General features: G+C 39.7%; 1 protein-coding gene across 1 annotated transcript in view; it reads right to left on the bottom strand.

The window, feature by feature from the left end:
- nbas (NBAS subunit of NRZ tethering complex) overlaps positions 1 to 21,608 on the bottom strand; it is a 161,698-nt gene that overhangs the window by 24,477 nt on the left and 115,613 nt on the right. Inside the window, exons 48-49 of the mRNA XM_061052279.1 lie at positions 20,032 to 20,121; positions 18,399 to 18,582 (exon numbers count right to left, since the gene is read on the bottom strand). Of these exons, the coding sequence (XP_060908262.1) occupies positions 18,399 to 18,582; positions 20,032 to 20,121 (274 nt within the window). The remainder of the gene's footprint in view (positions 1 to 18,398; positions 18,583 to 20,031; positions 20,122 to 21,608) is intronic.

Genomic DNA, 21,608 nt, shown 5'->3' with positions numbered 1-21,608 from the left:
CTTTTAATCAATCTGGTTTCAACACACAACTCAAATCCTCTGCGTCCCCATCTGTCCATCCAAAGATCACTCAGTGAAGACAGCAGGATAGATGCTAATCATCATTTTGTTTGCAAGGGGTCCACATGAATCACATATTTCATTTGTCCCTGGTCCCCCTGCTCTTCAGAGAAATGTCATCTCGACGTAACAAATACCAATTGTTTGCCACTAAAACATTTCAATCTGAACAACTTTGTATTATTTCGCCGTATGAACTGGATGTTTGAACTTCATTCAACCTTTATTTATTCTGGAGAAATCATTCAGGGAAAGAGTACAATTATAATGAGTAGATGACAAAAACAACAAAGACAGAATATAACAGGTTATAAGAACAGAAGAATAAGCCAGTGGAGCGGGCAACTACGGTTAAAAACATTAACACTCATGAGTACACTTAGCTTATCAGAGTCACATGCGTCTTTATTTATATCCCTTTGGCCCTGGGAAATTGAAAATAAACTGAGACTGAGATGTTCCAAACTAATTTTCATTTTTTTGTAATGGTATACCAATGCCAGGCAGGAACATTTGGCAACAGTCTTTTTCCAGCTTCTAAAATTGATTTTTGGACTTTAAATAACTCACAAAAAATAAGTCTTGACTTGAAGCTCTTTTTGCTAACCACTGGCTACACCAAAAATCCTAGAAAGTCGGCTGTAGCTCTCAGAGGCTTTAACATTTGTCAGTAGCTGCTGGGTTTTTAAGATTGACCAATTCAATACATGTTTGGGCAATTCATAACTTCATGAGAAAAAGCTAGTTTTAACTTGTCTGGACTAGTTTGCCTTTCATATTGAAGTACATTTCAATTAAGTTCAATCGTCGATTAAAATTCAGTGTTATTATTATGATTATAATAACAAAAACTGCTGTTCCATATAACCGTTACAAATATGTTTATAAACCCCCATCCCCACCCAACACAAACCTAATTATTGTCCAGACAGCAACATGTAAGCAAGCTGAACACCTGACACTGAGAGGTCAACAATAAACACATTACTGTGTAAAAAGTATCTTGCTGGACAGAGAGCAGCACAAGCAGTGAGGCATTGAAGCTCACACAGATAGAAAAAGCTGCAAGCTGCACACTGCCTGTAATTCAGGTTTCAAAACCACCTTTTTTTTTTTTTTTTTTTTTTACTGCTGGAGAGAAAAGAGAGCCAGTAAATTATGCCGACCACATGCTACATGCTCACCCACTGTGACTAGAAGTAGCCCTGCTTTCAGCAAAATGATAGAATGAGATACTGGAAGCGAGAAAAAGCATGGGAATAAAGTAAATGAAACATGACAACTGGTGTTTCACCAGCAGCTAGATTATTGCTCTCAAACAACCTTTTTACTTTCCGACACAGGAAAAAATGAAAAGCTCAGCGGATGCGGGGGCTTATGTTTACACGTGTGTAAAGTGATACTGTAAAATGTTTATGGCGTTCTCCCAACTGCTGTGTTTGTTCATGAGGAGTTATCAAATTTTATGACCCCTTATTGCATTAGGAGGCATTATGTGGTCATTATGGGGTGTTTTACTACATTGACATTGGCCTTTTGTTTTCCCCAAGATGCACATAAACACTTTTATTACTAAACAGCTGGGGATTCAAATTCTGTTCTTCCTCCTAAACTAAGAAGACTGACTCAAAGTCATCACTTTCAAAGTTTTATAAAGCCGTACAAGAACTCGGTCACATTCACATTACTTTAGGACAAACAGCAATTACACAGTGTGTTGTAGTTTGTCCAAAAAAGCTTGTGTAGTCAGACAGGATATCTCTCCACTGATTAAAAACTGCAATGCAGTCTAACCCTACTATCAGCGTATGATAATAAAACAGGGGGTAAAGAGTGTGTGTGCGCGTGTGTGTGTGTGCGTGTGCGTGTGCGTGTGCGTGTGTGTGTGTGTGTGAGAAGAGAGACAGAGAGAGATGGGAGCTGCTTTGGGGCAAATCGATACGCAGAGCACAAAACTGTCAGGAGACACGTGGGTGAAATCACACACAGATACACACACACATAGTTCAGCAAAGGATAAAAATGGAGATGAGGTATTAAAGACTGCAGTAGTGTATGTCTGTGTGTGTGTGTGTGTGTGTGTGTGAGATGGAGTGAGTAAGGGCAAGACAGATGAAAGTGGACTCATCTATCCCTCCTGAGACTTTCTTTCCCTGGATTTAAAGGAGGACACGCATACACAAATGCACAAACATACACACATACACACAGAACAAGGTATAATAAGGTCCTTGCAAACAGGCACGCAGGTGTGCACACAATCAAAAAGAATCAACCGAATGCCACTGAAACGACTTCAGTAAACTGCTGTGAAATAATTTCCTCCATATGTCGCAGTCTTTCCTGGAGGAATAAACTCTCTCTAAATAAATATTCAAACATCAAAGCGCTCTACTGTAGTCCTTAATATTTGAACTGCTTTCAACACGCCGCCAACACTTGAAGGTAATACTGCAGATAATTTCAGACACAGACGACGAGTGAATGAAGAATGCCCTGCAATACAGTTAAATCTTCTCAGGTAAACACTGAGGGAGTGCATGCTGGGATATCAGCCCCTCAGCAGCATTTTAATTTCAGATTCTAAAAATGTTTGTCTACAAAAACAAAAAGGGTCAAAACGTGCTTGAGCCATTGCTTCTTTGATTATCTAAATGTGACGGTCAAAACGGTTAAATAGGTTCTTATAATGGCATTCTAATTGATATATGATGTATATATATATATATATATATATATATATAAAAATAATATTTTAATGGAAATTATACATTTGAATATACTATTGATTATGTACACTGTTTAAAAATTAAAAAAACACACGCATACATACGATAGGATGCTATTTTTATTAGGAAATAAATGGCTATACCTTAACAGAACAAACATTACTGAATGAATTAGGGTTTGAAGTTGTTTCAAAATAATTATTGGGTGACTGGATACTTTTTTTTTTTTTTTTAACTAAGGATGAGTTTAAAGGTTTAAATGAATAACATAACACTGACACTGGGTCAAAACACTCATTTGGTTCTCAGCAAGGTGTACCATTATGTCTTCTTAACTATCTTCCTCCGGTCAATTTTTAACCACATCATGTAAAGCTGTACACTAGAGGCAAAATGTGCGCTCAGCGGAAGCTTCAAATTTGAGTAAAGAAAACATCAGCTTGTAAACTGTCCTGGAAATCTGTGCAGACAGAAAAGATCCTCCCTATCAATCAATTTCACAGCATTGCCATAAAACTGTTGTCAATTTTTATTTGGAACAGACACTGTGCCAAAATGCACGGAAAGTAAGGGGCTCCAGATGAAGTTTTCTGGCCGTATGCTTTAATTCTTATAGTGTCAGTTTTGTAAAAGGTGTCATATAAGCTTGTACTAAATCAAGTATCAGCCTGCAAAATAACACAAAAAGCGACGATGCTCCTTAAATCAAAGAAAGGTAAATAAAAGATGCACAAGAAAGAAACTGCAGTCTATATTGGACATTACATTGGGGTCAACATGTCATTGTGTAGTTTACAAGAACATGAATGTCCAAGGTCAAGCCCTCACATAGCTGCAGTGAGTTACTACAATATAGGTGAAAGGTGCTGGCTGCCATTTTCCACATGGAGTCAATATTCCTCTTGTGGTTTACCTCATGTATTAGCACACATGGAGCATGGCGTTCCTGTTGGTATACTTGCGCTGTCCATGGTCCTGAAATGCTTCTCTGGAGAACACAGCTATATTGTGTGGGCTAAAGTCTGTTTCTCACCACAACTAAATGAACTTGCTGATAAATGATTTGTCCTATGTGATCCCTTAATATGCATTTGTTCTTCATTCTGATTTACTGTATCGTTGAGATATTTGATCAAATATATTAAAAAACATAAATACAAGCGACATCCCACTTTTAATGAGAACTCTGCACTGACAGGAAAGATATGTGCTTCAGTGTATAAAGACGAGTCCACTCTTTACAAAGATAATGGCCAATTTGTCTTAAGGCAATTCTACAATTAATTTAACAGACGCTTTTCTCTAAAGCGACGTACATCACGGAGTATGTACGAAACAAGCAAGGACGTAGAGAGGAGGAAACCATGTCAGTTAGTGCTACTGAACAGCTTAAAGTCCAATCAGACCTCGGGGCTGACAGGAAGTGCACAGAGGCAAAGTACCTTTTATATTTACCAGATATCCAACATATTAGTGGGAAAATGAAACAATCTTCTGTGTTATTTCTGGACTCAAAACAGATTTTAACCTCTAATATTAAGAAAGAACATTTCTGAGAAACTCATGTCTACGAATCAAAAAGAAGAACGTCTTAAAATGCTTTATTTCAAGAGTCCATTAAGTAAACCTCAGCGATATATAAACAAAAGTGACTTGTCCAAACAAACTTTGTATAAATAATAAGTTCATTATCTGTTCGTATTCTTAGCTTCAACTTTAGGAGGAACCTCAAACCTGAATCCTAACTGGATTAAGATCACACTGTCTAGTGTGACTGTTTATTTTAGCGGTTCAATAATTCTTTAAACCTTTGTTTAAATCTCAAAGAATCATTGAGGGCATGCCCTCATTTTCAGTGATGTCGAGAGTAGAAGAAAACAGAATAAATATGCACAAACAGCAGAAGTACAAATAATGGCAACAACACAATTACAGTTAATATTGTTTTAACCAAATGCATGTGATGGGGTTGAGGTGTTGACTAAACATTAGGGCCCGTCATTAGCACTTAATGATCAATCGCACCGGAGAAACAGATGTCTAAATACAAGGCTGAAAGATTCAAAAGAGCACCAACAGCACCCAGAGTTTCTAGCTGTGTACATGTGGCCCCTGATTTATTAACCGAGCTAACATTAAAAGAAAGTAAAACAGTTGTTTGTCATGAAACCCTCAGTGAAGAAGACTTTGTCTATTTCAAGCAGCACACACTATTCATTCAAGGCGTGAGGCGATTGCTTATACAGTCGTAGTGACTAAATGGATCACAGTCAAGATGAGAACCCGTCCATCATACGCCCCTCAGAAGATTACAGTGATCGATCAATCAGGCTTACACATGGTATGTAAGCTTTAGCACAATGAATCAAAAAGGTTGATGTGTGATTAAAAACAGAAAACCTGAGATATTTGTAGTTTGGAAATGTTGAATACAAACAGCTCAATCATTCACAATCAGCAGGGGGTGTCAGGGGAATAACTCCTGGCACTTGTGAGACACAACAGTCGGTGCTGTGGTTCAAGCTCAAGGTTGAAGTTTGTGTAAAGTTAAATAATAACAACTTGAACTTTTAACATCGATAACTCTCATCAGAGGGTTATTTTAGAAAAAGAGAACAGAGTCAGAGCTTCGACTGAGTGCTCTTGCAAAACACCTTGTGACTGGAATTACTAATGGATCACACTTCTATGGGTCAGCTTCTCTCACTCAGCTATATGGATGAGATGTCCTGATAAGCTTGTTGCAGGTGTCTGCACCGAATTTAAGGTAAAAACATCCAGCGGTCCTTGAACTGACAGACGGACATTGACATTAATGGGGCCGCACCACCAGCTGGGCCAAACCTTTGCACTCACAACATACATGAAATAAAATCCTCTTTAAGACATTCCGTGTGTTGCAAAACCATTTACACAACTACTAAACGGGTGTAAGTTGAATTTGGAAAGACATTCAGATCACGGCTGGAATCCTATGGGAATGTTGAATCAGGCTGCTGGTACAGATTGCTTCAAAATAACACAGTAATGGAAAGAAATTGAATAAAAACAACTTAGAGACACTTACACCAGAACTTGTCTTCATGGCTGACAAGATGTGACCCTGTCACTGACAGTGACCAATCATCACTTCTACACCTAACACTGTTGGACAGGTTAATGATCAGTGCTACCACCACTGTCTCCATTGACAGCTCTCCTGTCTCCCTCGTCACATCTTATTACCACTGCCAATCATGAAGTGCTTTCAATCCCACCTTTCTATCAAAGGAGCGGGGGCAAATAGAGGATGGCATTTTTTCTATTTAATATTATGACATAGAGAATGCTCTCCAGTCAATTCTTTCATATCATGGTGTCAGTTAAAATGGCCATCACCCATGTCTTTCTTCAGGTAACTGTTAGCTGGAGATTAAAGCTTGACATGACTTGCTGTAAATGATTTGAAGTTAAAATGTTGTGACTGTTGGTCCCGTCGGAGGAATAGCTTTTTTTTTCATCCAGAATTCTATTTCTTGCCCTGATGCATACAGCTCTCCAGGAGATGGCCAGGGTCTTGTTCAAAGGGGGATACTTGACCCAGTCCTCCTCTCTCCTGCCAACATTTGCCATGAATATTTCATATGGGTTTCCTTATTTACATACAGTACATACTTCCACCAAAAGACAGGAAGCATCAGCTAAGAGGTTGAACATTCTCCGTCTAGCTGGTAAGCATAGTAGATAGACGGATTTAAATGTCTATAAATAATACCTTCTGATAATCTGACACAAATACCCCCACTTGATCATGTTTTGGAAAATTCTCAAAGAATGCAAGGGGATTAACAAACAAAGTTATTTCAATTATTCACCCATCATAGGAATTAAAGGTATTTGTCTTATGATAGGCTGCTTGTTTCATATTTAAAATAAATATATTTCACTTATATTTTTGTTTCATATTAGAATTTAATTTCATAGACTCAACTTTTGGCTAAAAAGCAGAGTAGCTATGCTTGTGATTCTGCCTTCTGCTTAGAACAGATAAGAGCTTGCAGGAGTTTAGCTTAATTTCTTTTTCTTCATTGAAGGCTTGATTGAACTCCTGTTTTATTAAGTTATTTGGTAAAGTAAACTTTTAATGATGATAAGTGAGCCACAATAGCAACTTTACTATTTAAAGAACTGTTTAACTGTGTAAGGAGAGTGAAAGAAACACATTTCTCTCAAAATGATAATATAAAATGAGACAGACTTTATGTATCAAAATATGTTTTCAGGATATTATATTTTGTAGACTCACATTCTGGTACTAACCCAAATCTGACAAGGCATGTACCATAGGTACTGTTGGCCGGTCAAATCAAGCAAGGATCCCTGACACTGTAATTCTGCAGTAATAAAACTTTAACTTCTGGAGCTTCTTCCAATTATAAAGAATGGTTGCAAGCAAAACCCCCCATTAAATGAAGATGTTGCAGGTAAACAAAATATTTATCAGAACTTTTCTTAATCTTTGGTTGGAATTTTGTACCTTGTGATCCCATCAAGGAATATGACACATGAAAGTGTTAGCATCTCAGAGCTCAAGTCAAAGATGCATAATTTCTTCCTGAATTTGTAAGAGCTGCGTGTTTAACACAAGCGAACTTTTGCCCCCATCAACAAATCTGCCTGATAATCTTCTCTGTGACTTGGCAATTATCTCAGTCCTTGACCTGAGATGGCGGAGGGGGAAAAGGGAGGGCGGGGGGGAGTGAAGGGTAGAGAACAGGGGATGTGGGCATGTCAGTGTATCGGACTGGGAGAGCCGGCGGAGCCGTGGGATCCAGAGATTTCTGTGTCTGGCCTTTACTGAGTGCACTCCCAACGAGCTCATCAATATTCATTGACCCGCACAGGCTAATGTCCCCAGCGACGATCAGAATAAAGTTGCAGAGGTCGCACACTTCACAGAGGGAGAGCGAGGCCGGAAAAGCGAGGTAGAGAATCAGTGAAGTGAAGAGAGAGAGTAGGTTTCAGACAAAATGAGAGCAAAGAGAAGCAAACACCAAAAGGGCAAAGCCTGGAGGCCTGTAGGGGGTTAGGGAGTTTATTACGACTTGAAAGTGAAACACATTAAACATGCAGAGGAAACATAAGCGCAGAGATAAAGACGGGCACGCTTGTAGAGAACAAACAAATGCACACACGCACAACCCTGTGCATACAAAGTATGGCATGACATGATGAGTGCAACAACAAATACAGCTTCTCTAACCCCTCCCTCTGTTTTTATGCCTTTTCTATCTCTCTCCCTACAGATCCACGTTGTATGACATGACACCTGAGTATACATAATGGTACATGCCCCGGGAGAGGAGCAAGACAAAACACAGAAGGGGAGTGGAGAGAAAGAATGAGCAGATCAAGGTTTGAGGGAAAAGAAAGAACAGGTAGATTGAAACCATCTTGAGACTTTCCTGCAGATGTCGATATCGAGCACACGCACACGCACACATACACACACACACACACACACACAAGCAGATTAAACAGTATATTTTAATATTAAATCCAATTCTGCCAGGACTCCAACCTCTTTTTAATCATGCATGCGTATAGGGGGCTGATGAATATTCAAGGTGTGAGGGAGGCCAAAGAGAAGGGAAGAAGCTACATGATGTGACATGGGTGCATTAACAAAAAAAGAAAGACACATGCACTCACTTAAAGCCTCTGGTAAATTGGCTTAAAATGGTAAAAAAAAAAAAAAATACTACCAAAATTCAGTGTCATTAAGCATTCAAAACACTCTTCATAACTGTTAGAAACATATGGGTCAAAGGTTCAGAGAAGTAAATGCCACCTGAAAATGTTTAACTTCAATTGGCTTTGGCCTTCCAAGTCTTAGTTAACAATTAGCATGCACAAGTTAAGTAAGCTGACATGCCCCTATTTGCTTTACAGCTGTGAATTCAATGCTCTGTTGTGTAAGCTACAGGTATTTAAAATAAACTCACCCACCCCAGCTGTCACAGAACCCCTTTACCTCAAAAAGATCATCAATGACTTGAATTCAACTCCAGAAGGAGAAAAAGATCATCTTTTTCCTTAAAGCTCTTGTGAGTGGTTTTTCAGCAGGTAATACTACAGACCACAAATAAAACAGACGTCTTTTGATGACACAGAGTATAAAACAAAACAGACCATCAGCACACAGCTTGACTGAAAAGCACTACTGATGATGTTCTGCTAAATTTGACCATCAAAAAGTCAAACGACGTTGTTGTCACACGAGGATTTACTTTGATTTCTTGGGACTACTGGATATGATACTGGATCAGCACATTTGCTGGCATACTTGCTGATTTCCTATACTATATTGTAGGCAGTATTGAAGGCCAATACCAGTTCTGTTATTGGTCTGACCAACTCTACAACACTGGATGTAAACAGTGGACTAGCTGCTGTGCTGTGTGACCTTTTCTGTGATTTATTGGCAGAATTATTTGCGTGATTGAAGCAATTATTATCAAAGTGTAACCACAATCAATTCAAACCCAATATCAGCAACAGTTACAGAAAGTTCATTGACAATATTCGAGTTTAAGACTGAGGTTTTTTTCGTGCCTTCTGCTGTGTGAATACAAATTGCCCATTTGGATTTCGAGGGACGTTAAGATGAGTATCTGTTAAGCAGCTAATATGTAAAATTTATAGACACAATTTAAGATGTAGATGTGAGGGGAGAGGGTGTACATGCTCTGGAGGCTCTGGTTCTCAAAGTAAAGCCTTTACTTGGTGCTACAGCGCAGAAAAGATCATGCCAAAAGATAATGGTCCAAGGGTGCCCCCCACGTCCTGTCAGATGTTACCATCTGTCCCTCTCCTTCTCACATGGCTCTGTGATGCCCACTGCTATCGCTGCATCTGTCCTCCGGCTCTTTTCTCCTTCTTTCTCCTCCTGCCAGTCTCCCTCTCCACACCCCTTCTATTCTTGTTTGTTTTATTGCTCTGCCTCCCCTCTCTGGGTGTTTTCTTTTTTTTTTTTTGACTGAATCATCAGTGATCCCACCGAGATGACAAAGTGTTCTGCTCTTCTCTTCTGGCTACAAGTTAAAAACGGAGCATAAATAAAGTTTCTCCAAAAGAAGCCCGGGGGGATAGATAAAAGCTGCCAAAACAAGTGGAATTATAGCTGAGGTTTGGCTCTCAAGACAATGACCCCTGACCTGTTGTATTAGGAGTGTAGCCATAAGATAGCTCACTCAAAGCCCATCACATGTATTATTTATCTACTTGGAAAGAGACTCCACTCTCTCTCTCCGTTCTTGTATGAGCTTCTCCCTGCTCGTGCACTTTCATCAGACAAATACTCCTCATCTTGTCCATCCGGATTCTCCTCTTCATGTAGCCTTCAACTCTGCAAACCTGTCATTTTTTCATTGAGATCCCAAGTGGAACAGTTCCTGAAGTTCCCATCTAGTTTTCAACTTTTTGAGTATTGGATGTAGACAGCCCGTCCATCGATTTGTCAACATATAACAAATGTGTTTTTGTGCACCAGAGGAGCAAAGTGGCATTGGTCAGCCGCAGCAGCAAGAAACACATTGTTCTGTCAACTGCGACACTCTCACTTATGTTTCTGTTTGTTTTCCTGTCAAATCAAACAAATGCTGTAGTTTGCCATAAAATGTTTGCCATTGCAATTGTTTTTTCTCTTCTTTCACTGTTGTTTGTCATTGAGGGCCAGGGCCAGTGCTTATCCTGTAAAATGATGCCTCGATATTCAAAATACATAACATGTGGAGAGGGACACTACGGCAGGAGGGGCGATGCACACAGGGATGAACATACATGCATGGTTATGTTAATTTATTTGAATGCATATGCAATCTTGGAGAATCACACACCAATGCACACAGCATACAGTATATGTCCAGGTCTGTCTCTGTGTGTGAGGATGTGTTTGTGTGTGTGTGTGTGTGTGTGTGTGTGTGTGTGTGTGTGTGTGTGTGTGTGTGTGTGTGTGTATGCTCTCCACTCTGTGTCCAGAAATGCAATTTTCTGCTTAATTGGTGCATACAAAATGAGAATCACCATCCTATCTCTTTACAAAGAGATCCACAAGGGTGGAGAGTATGAGACTGAAAATAGACCGAGAGGAGAACATGTGCAAGAGACAAGTAAAAAAAAGGGGAGTAGAACTATAAGATGATAAATTTGGCCATGCAAAGACACGAAATAAGAGAGAAGCACATCCAGTTCTGTCGTAAAGTAAGTTCACAGAGTGATCCAAATAACAGCCTTACTTTGCACAAAATCATATCAGTTTAAAGCAGAAGAACTGATCTGGAAAAACTAATCAAAAAAAGTCCAAACCTCTGAAAATAAAGGGGAAGCATTTGTTGGAAGTTAACCGAAAAGTTAAACCATGAATAAAATAAATCTCCATCAAAAATTTCAAGGAATTGCAAGAGCAAAAAAAAAAAATCCCATGTTTTTCAAAGACAAAAAAAAAAAAATTGAAGCTTCAAAAGGCGGAATAAAAAGCAAACATGTCCTGGGAAAGTCTAGGTCTGGATTAACGTGTTTGGTCTGGAGGCTGTGAAGCTGCAGACTGGAAGCTGACGGAGTGCAACAACACAGCCTGTTCTGTTCAGCTCACTTCATCCATATTAGATAGACTGCACTCTGCAAGGCCAAACAGCAAGGCAACAAAACAATGTGTTACCGCAAATGATCTGTGACATTGACGGGGGGGGGGGGGGGGGGAAGGGGCTCGTAGCATGAATCAGCTTTCACTGTTGATGAGTTTGGATGATGGCTTCTTATGCTCATGCACGCATACACGCAGGAGTGCACACAGGGGTGAAGACCTTGAAGCAATGGCTGACCTCACCGTCTTAAACTGTGTGCGTGTGTGATTATTTGCGTGTGTGCGCTACCCTGGTATTAATACTAGCACTGCCACAGGATTTCCCATGCTTAAACACAAAGGCTACAGTTGACAGGCCATACAAATAACTCACATGTAGTGTTTCACATATACATTTGCACGTTCATGTGTTTGCTTGTAGATATCCCTTCTTTGTGTGCAAAATGCCACACACAAATGAGCCTAAATATATTATTATCAGTGACATAAAGGCCAAACGCACAATATACACACACAGACAAAACAGACTCCCCGATCTTGACAGTGGTGACATTTGGATGGCCTGCTGTTATACCTCATCATTCAAAATTAAGTCACAAAATCTATCCCTGGTTTCACCTCGTATGCCCTCCCTTCCTCTCCTCCCAGATCATCTCCCTCCCTCCTCCCCAGAGCCTAAATGTCAGCATTTCAATTAGGCTCATTAATACTTCCCTTTTTAGGTGTCGCTGTGTGTTACCCCGCCTGAGTGGTGTGTTGGGAGGATGTGGGAGGTGAAGATCTGAATGCATAGTGGCCTGTTGTTCTTTATTTTAATATAATCTCTGAATTCTTCTATCTCTAAAAAAAACGACAATCTTGGATGAAGGTTGTATAGATGGATAGATGTATAGATGGAAACGTTCAGACTTCAGATACAGGCAGGCAGGCGGGGGGGGGGGGGGGGGGGGGATTTTGGGACAGACGACGTGAAATCAAAGATACAAACAGACTGTGAGGATCTGAGGATTTCTTGACGCTCTGTCAAAGAGGTGTGTGCACAAGCCAATGAGGCAAGAATGGCAGATTACACAGTAAGTGAATCGGATCTATAAGAATACACAATGCAGCCTTGAAACACAGACAGGCAGGTTACCAAGGGACTGTGAAAAAGAGAGGGCTGTGAAACCAATAACATTTGAGCTAAATAGGCAGTGATAATCACAGATACTATACCCTGAATTTAATGTAAGCTAGAGCATGGTATGTGAGCTATTATTTAGATACAAATACTAGGACCATGACCAGACTAAAGACAGGATTAAAGATGACTGCTTACAAGTTTTTATAGTCACAGCTAATAATTTATTACATAAAATCTTAAAGGAGTTGCATGAAGTTACAAAACAACTTTTGGTTTGTAACTTCAGGGTTGGTAATTTTCTCCAGATACACTTTTTAAGATTTTGGTTAAAATTGTCTTTAGGTCCTGATAGGACTGAATAACTCATGTGCTCTGAAAAAGATACAAAGAAAATCTGTCATCTATAGTAATTGTAAGCCTGTAAAAACTTTGACCAATGTCTGCCACGAGGTGCCATATGAATGAACCAATCATGCGTCCCCGTCTCCCTGCTCGTTCTCTACCCCATGCATGCACGAGCCCACACTCAAGGCATGAGCTGAGCTCCGCTTCTGGACCAACGGCGCTTGTGCACGTCAGAGAGGGGCGTGGCTTTTGAGGGAGCACAGAGGGGAGGGGGTGGGTGCAGACGGCGCACTGAGGGAATGCTACTTTCAAAATCCTGCTAGTTTTAGAAAATTACCAACCCTGCCTTTAAGGATGTCCGCAAACTGCCGTCTAAATGGTTAAATGACATTTCCCTTGTTGGGACATTACCCTCGCAGGATTCAGGATTGCTTGTCAGTCTAAACAAATTATTAATATTTCTATATGTTGACCCACCATGCAGGTAAAATGATGAGTTCAAACTATAACACAGCCAGACATCACAAGGGCTGCAGCCACAGACTGGCCGCCCATATGATCTGCATTTGAGACCAATAAACTAACGGTAATACCTGACCTCCCTCTGTACCCTTCACATGTCGGAGGGTTGTATACTCTGCAGGTGACCAGAGAGAGAGAGAGAAAAAGAGAGGTATGTCCACTCTGTTAAGTCTTTTTAAATGGATTGGTTGCAGTGCAGCGTCTTTATACAAAACTTCAAACGGTGTTCTTTTTTCTTTTTGTGCAGCCGCCTGCTGCCGATGTGATTCTGCTCTCTCTTGGTTTTGCTGCGTCTTGCTAACAAGCTTCCACACATGAGGCTCACCTGTTGCGATGCAATTTTGTGTTGCACGGAGTGTCAGGTAAGAAAAAAATACAAGAAATGAAAAAGAGATAATAAAAAGCTGTTTGCAAATCCTTACCCACGGTTTGCAATCTATATGCATGGTTTCCTAGACTGTGTGCATGCAGATTACAAACCCTTGTGCCCAGGAGGACTTTGGCTGCTATTTAAAACAACAACAGCATTATTTGACAACGTTATTAAGACTTTGCCAATTATTTCCATGCTGCATAACATCGCTCTCTCTCCCCGATTCAGTGCACCGCAGGCAGTAAAAAAAAAAAACAAGGTTAGGTCTCCACTGCATGACCATGTGTCTCAGAAATTAATCACATTCTATTTTGCAACATTTTGTTTTGTTTTTCTCTTTTTGGTTTAATCTTTAATACACTACAGGCTGTACCAACTATCACAGGTACTTCTAATTAACACTACACTACACTACAGATGGAACAAACAGTGACTTGCACTATTGCCAGTTCAAAATAAATGAGATAGATTTGAGCATTTGAGTGACCTCTGTGTACCATTACACCTGGTAAACAGGTTGGACTTTATCACGTCACCCAGGTTTAAGCCTCTTTACACCTACCGGCAGCACATCTTAGAACTGGATTTCAGATTCTTTTGATTAACTGGAGGCACTAAATGGTCTGACTCCTGAGTAAAACTCAGATCTTTTATCACAGTTTGACCCAAATCACACTTTTGAATGCTCTGGCATGGGCCCCTTTTTATCTGTTCCAGTCTTTTGGCTAAAGACAAAAGGGGACAGAGCTTTTGGAAAAAGAGCCCTGGGGCTCTTGGATTACCTGCCTGAGGAAAAACAGCAGGCTCAGTCAGTGCATGGCTTTGTTTGAATCTAATCTTAAAACAAACTTTCATTGCCGAGCGTTTCCTCTGATTGAAGGTTTCATTTTGTTTAAGAGTTTTTGGCTTTTTTAAAGTGATTTATTTTATTCCTTTACTTTTTATTTTTATGGGTGCCTTCATGTCAAATGAGTTTTTTGCTTGCTATGTCAAGCCCTTAGTGCTATATAAACAAAGATACCGTTAATTCTAATTTATTGCTCCTCATGTGTCACATCTTTCAGTGCAGTCTCTTTTTCTTACTAGATCATTTTTTAATTCTGGAACATGGCTATCAAATATAGTTCAGAGAAAGTCATAAGAAAACATCCAAACCAGTTAGCTTTAGCCGCTTTTGTTTCAATAACTTTTGATTTGTTCAATCTGTTACCACCAAAACAAACCAAGCAAGCTGTTAACATGGGAGAGACACAAATCAAATCATCTCACTGTTGACAGATTAGAAAATCAGAGCAACCTTCTTCAATGATTGATGGCTTTAAAGCAGAAACATAAAACAGTGAGGTCTTATGAGGATTTAATGAATCAATTATTGTCAAACAGAAACACATTTTATGCCGTGATGGCTATTTTTGTGTTTTTCTAGTTGACCCTATTTGGTGAAGTATATTAAGTTGACAAGCTGCCAACTGACAGAAAGTTCCCCAAACTAAAGACTTCCTGCTGAAGCTAATATTATGAAATCCATATCAGCAGTATAAACCGTAACTGATTGAACCTGTCACTTCAAAATCGAATCCTTTCAAGAAAAATACATTTCTTTTAGCTTGTCCCCACAAAAATGGCTTTGTGTCTGTGAGTTAAATGAACCCCCTTTCACCCCCCCCCCCCCTCCAAAAAAAAGAAAAGAAAAGTGAGTGAGTGATTATTCATAGTCTGTAATTCCATTTTCTAATTTCTTGCTTTTTAGCCCCAGTGCCTGTTTGCAAAAAGAAAAGATGAATACACTGCAAGCCTGGCCTAATGTTGGGTATTTATCAGTGCCAATTAAACGGGCACAATTTGTAGCCCACTGGAAGAGACAAATAATAGCAACTTTGATCCTGAATAATTACAGATCAATAAAATACTTTAAAAAAAGAGAAACTGTGTCATCCTTTTTAGTCTGCTCTCTCCTGATCAATGAATCATTTTCATTTCATGCTTGTGCTTAGAATAGTTTCCTGAAAACTTTTCATATTAATTTCCCTACTTAAAATGAAATCAAAAATATATAGAAGAAAATACTTCATCAATGATACTTTGGTATTGCTGATACCAAGTAAAGATGAAATCAGGTATACAGACACAGGTAGAGTTTGAATTTGCAGATTAAATACAGACGTACCCATGGGCTAAATATTAAATATTTCCGTGCATTTGTGTTAATATATTTACATACATGTACATACTGTTGCATGGACTCATTAATACATTTACAGTAAGAGTAAAGCTGTGAGTATATTCTGTGTGTGTTTGTGTCAGTGCGTGTATACTGCTACTTTGTAGCTGACTTTGATTGCTTTGAACAACGCTAATCAGGCGCCTTTGTACAAGCAGCAAACAGACAACGTCGAAAAGGAAAGATGAGAGAAGTTAAACATACTACTGGTACCAGTTTCACTCACTTCACAGCATTGTTGTCATGGAAATCACAGCGGGCAGGCTGTTTTTGTGTTTGTTAGTGAGTGTGAGTATGTGTGTACTGCAAAGGACGGCTGAGTAAGCAGTGTAAGATGGATACAGTGGCTTGTGTGTGTGTGTGTGTGTGTGTGTGTGTGTGTGTGTGTGTGTGTGTGTGTGTGTGTGTGTGTGTGTGTGCCTCATATGGCCGGTGGGACACAGTTAGAAGGGAGTTGTGCTGATTAGTTAAGGGACCATGAGGACAGAAGGGGAACAATACCAACTTCTCTCTCAGCATCTGACTCTTTTGTAAGAGTGCACCACTTCTCCCTCTCGTCCTCTACTTCCCTCTCTGTTTCTGGTTCCACACCAATGTGATGAGGTCAGACTGGGGCACTGTCGCGTTTCTGGCATGGCCTCGGGGCACCACCATGCTGCCACCAGTGACATCATTGCTTACGGGTGGTACAGTCTGAGCCAACATCACGACTGTGTCATGGCTTTCAACTGAGAAAATAAAGTGTGGTTCCAATTAGGAAAAATGTGATGAATTAAGAGCGAGAGAGTCTGTGCTTGAATTTGTTTTTCATGCCTTTTAAATTTGTGTGTTAGTACGAATGTGGATATATATGAACATTTTGAGGGCCTTCTAGTTGCCTGGAGGGGAGATGAGAGAAAGTGGCACTTCATCTGAAATGAGTCTCGCTCTTAATCTTTTACAAGATTAATTAACTGATCTCTTGGATGTACACTCCCTTAAGTGCACACGTGTATTCCACCGTTGTCTGTGTGTGTGTTTTGTCAGAGCCTGCAAAATGTTGGGAGTGCACCCAATTAGTTAAAGACTTGGGCCCACACACCTAGCTACCTGCGCCGACAATAGCTCATGGCTGTTCACATACATTTACACTTTAATTAAACAGTTGAGGCCACCAATTAGTCAGTCAGGAAACAGAAGGACTCATCAGCCTGTGGTAGGTTGAAACAACGAGTGGAAGTTCACAGGAGGGGTGTGTAAACATAAACATGTGCAAACAGTTCACTATGCTTGAACCCAGATACTAATGCTTTGTATTAAACACCGGAACAAATACAAAGACAGGGTTAATGAACGCTAATAAGCATTTACATGGTGGTTGAAAATGTAAATAGACAAACAAGATATTCATTGTTTGAATGCTAGAAGATTCTGGATCAAGTTTATATTTATGAATAAACTGCTAAAAACAATGGCTTTAAGTTGATGTTATTCTGTTTTCACTGATTACTCCCTGATTCTCGGTATATAAACGTATGCAACTAAACTGGAAATGTATCCCATCCAAAGCCCTTAATGTCTTGGAAATAACAGCACCGTGTGTTTCTGTGCAGTAAGTGTAGCACACACTTCTGTCTAAAAAAAAAAAAACCTTATGTACGACAACAAACTGAAGACAAACACACATTTTGGAAAATTAAACTACACAGTTTCAAATTTAGATTCTAGGCTGCTGTTGTGAATCAATTTTTTAATGATCAAAACATAGTTTACACTTACCGGTAAGTGGTTCTATGAATGAACACATTTTGGCAAAGGACATTTTAAAAAGCAAATGTTCATTTCTTTTATAAAGGTTTCAATTGAAAGCAGCATAGTTTTTCTTTATTTGAAACACGCCCCAGTGATTCATGGGTCAAATAAAAAGCAAGCTTTATCGAAGCTCCATCAGGATGAAGTGTTACCATCAGCTTTGGCAGCAACAGCCATAAACATACGCTAACTACACCTTTATTTTTCCTCTTCAGCAGCACCCCATCTTTTTTAAATCTCAGAGCCCATAATGTTTGATAATGGGAATATATATATAACATTCCTATGTTTCGTGCTGGGATAAGTGGGTCATTTATCCAACCTCTTAGTGTCTTCATGAAGCCATTTCTACTCTGTTCTCCTTCACTTATCTCCTCTCTGCACCCATCAATTTCTAGCTTCTTTAAAAAAGTACTGCCCAGCCTTTTTTAATGTTATGACCTTGGAGAAAAGAAAATAAAAAAATAATCTAAAGCCTCCTTCACATCTAGTATTAGTGTTCTGTTTTAAGAGCTCCTGGGATTAAAGTTTCTAAAGTGGGGGCTGGGAGGGTGAGGTAAGGGTTGACGAGTCACGTCGGCATGCATAATGAGTGCATCTGTGTGTGTTACCTCTCTGTCCTTGAGGACAGCCTGAGTTCTGTAGAGCAGCAGAAGACGAACATCACTGTCTTGAAGGCTGAAGTTACTCTCCAGGATCTGCAGCACCTCAATCCGAGGGCGCACTGGCAGCGACGCGTCCCCGCAGAATGGATGCAGCCAGGCCAGGAGGTCATCAGAAGTCACGGTGCTGTCGCTGAGGAGAGGAAAGTGAAGAGGACAGCAGTCAGACAGGTAGAGACAAAGAGACATGGAAGTAGCAATGTCTTGGAGAAACTGCAATTCTTATGTCTTTTCTTGTTCATTTAAATCATAATGTGATCATAATGTGTTTACAGTTTTAATCATAATGTGTTCAGGAATATATAAGTAATTCAATGAAAATAGGTTTTGTCCTGCAGATTTTATTCTGATACAAAAAAAGCGCTGCAGTGATGTGTCATTACTTTTGAAAATGTTTTTGTTTCGTTTTTTTTCGTCCATGCTTTAAAACTTTAAAGGAAGAATGTGCAACTTTTTGATCCAGTAGATGACGCCCTTGAGTACCAGCATTATCTGCACCGCCATCGTACCGACGCCTCTGCTTTCCTCCAGCGACACACCTCCGACCTGACTCCACTCACAGCTCGCACGGAGGAGTTTAGCACAAGAGACCGAAAAAAATTGGGCTTTCATTGTCGTGTGAGCAGGCTAATGTAAGCACACTGTAGTTAGCTCGTAGCATCACACTGCATTCACAATGACACAGAATGGCTGTGATCTACACCGCTTACATGGCATCAATAAAGAAGTGTGATTCTTTTTCTCTCTAGTCCTTGACTAAAACAGCTTTATACGCAAGAGGAGGAGCCGGCTGTACCGTCCATGTAAACACAGCTCCGACAACAACACAGCATGTGACAGTAGACAGTCATGACTCAGAGAGACATTTACAGAGGATATACTTGATTTCTGCTGTATTTATGTGTAAAATGTTGCACACTCTTTCTATTAAGGAAGAAACCCAAAACCAAAGGACTTTTCCTCTTCTCAAACATGACAATGTGTATGATTTTTTTTTTTGGGTTGTTCAATTTAAGATTTTTTTCCCTCTTTAAGACAACATTAGGAAAAAGCAATGCATTAGAACCAAACATTCAAAATAGGCCAAAGATCAATACCAAATGAATATAATTGTTCATTGCAGTGCTAATCAATACATCTCAGGAGAAAAAGCTTAGCTGATATTGCTTTGAGAATAACCACACCTACAGGCAGATTAGGAGTCACTTTGTCACTGATCCATTATTATTCTTTGATCTGTTCCCCTGATTATCACAAAAGAGCTGCCAAGGGAAATCAGGTGCTTTCTAAATGTTGTCATCTCAGAGAAGCTAGCAAACAGACATTTTGCTGGCATTTGAGAGGTCTTAATTTTGGGCTTTGACTAGAGCTGAGAGAATTAAGAGAGGGTGGCAAATGAAGAAAAACATGTTTAAAACCAAATTTTATCTGTGCAGGATCTAAAAACACGACGCTGGATTATCCCCCCCATGCTTTGGATTTATTTACCTGACCTTCTAGAGGATGATTTAGTGTAACGAAGGACACAATCATCATCAGGGAATTTTGTTTTTATGTGTGTGAGAAGATTTCGACAACCTACCCAGTCTGGACATTGTTGTGCACAGCTGTAACCATGGCCTCCAGGACCCTGAGGGGTTGTGGGAAATTTGTGAGGGCGTCTGGGTCTCCACTGAAAAACAGACCACATCACCACTGTTATCTTTAAAAAAAAAACTAATTACAAAAACAGGACTTTCAAAGAACCACAAAATAAATAGTAAATAGTAGGAAAACAAAGATTACAAGAGCTAAATCACAGGCTTTGTTCCTGGTGAAAGTGTTAGTTAAAAATCAGGCAGCGATTACATGTTTGAAGCAGGACTCCACATTAAAACTGCCCGCTGGCACGGACACACTGATAGACTCCGAACTAGCTGCTCGCACGTTCCACTGGCCAGCTCAAGCCAGTTAAAATATTGCCATAGAAATAACAAACAGCAATATATAATCTTTATTTACACATTTTTTTCCTTCGATAATGGTGTTTTGTCAGTGATTCTTGTGAGATCATCTATCATCAGGCTTCTATTACTGTCTTAAGCTGAGAGTAATTTACTTGCTGTTTGAATACAACCCCGCTTTTATTTTGAAATACAGTAAGGACCCTCCGGTAGATTAAAGGATAAGACATTAACTTAACCACAGAAAAGGAACTTGTTACAAAACATATAAAAGAATGGTAAAAAGTGAAATGTTTGATGTCACGAGGTGGATATTACTTCAGACTCGTCAGCTGAGCTGTGTTTTTTTTTTTTTAAGTGAAATGAGACATTCAAAGATACAGCAGCGTTGTTCTTTTCCATCAATGGGACTACAGGGAGACACTGTGGAGGCACTTATCCACAGAGAGCCTAAAGGGACTAAATAGCATGCGATTAATCACGACTAAAAAAAAGAATGCATTCATTTCAGACCTTAATTAATCGCAATTACCAAGTTGATGCTGACAGCCCTAATCAGAATACATAAAAAGTACAGATGTTAGCACATACAGAAAGAAGCAGCTTGTCTTTTTAATTTGATGTGAATGAAATAGGTTTAATGGCACATAATAGCGGTTGAGTTAAAAAGGTAATATATGATATTTTCTGCGGTATCAAGTATTGGCTGTTGTTGCTGTGTTCTACAGCAGTGTATGTCTCTCAATGTGTGTGTGTGTGTGTACTGTATGTTGCAAGAGGAGGGCCATTTTTCACAACGACAGAAAGGGAAAAAAAGGGTGATTTCCCCTGACTCAACTGCCTTTTGCTCCTGGGCACGGGTGTGTACACACAGACACACACACACACACACACACACACACACAGACACACACACACACACACACACAACACACACACACAACACACACACACACACACACACACACACACACACACAACACAGATACATCCACTCACATCGACATAGAAATGATCTGGCAAAAAGGTGGAAAGACAACGCAGCATTTTCTTTATTGCATTTTACTGCTTACATTTTCTCTTCAAAGATGCAGAAACACAGAGCGGTTATGACAGATACAAAAGATGGCCATTAGTGTGAAGCTCAGGTAAGCCTGCTGTGCCAGACTGAAAGGCTTCCAGAGAGGCAAAAACAAGAGCAGGCTCATTCATATCT

The sequence above is a fragment of the Labrus mixtus genome, chromosome 12 (genome assembly GCF_963584025.1).
Source record: "Labrus mixtus chromosome 12, fLabMix1.1, whole genome shotgun sequence".
In the NCBI taxonomy this organism is placed as follows: Eukaryota; Metazoa; Chordata; class Actinopteri; order Labriformes; family Labridae; genus Labrus; species Labrus mixtus.
The sequence above is the reverse complement of the archived record's forward strand: the minus strand, read 5'-3'. Positions and strand labels throughout refer to the sequence as shown.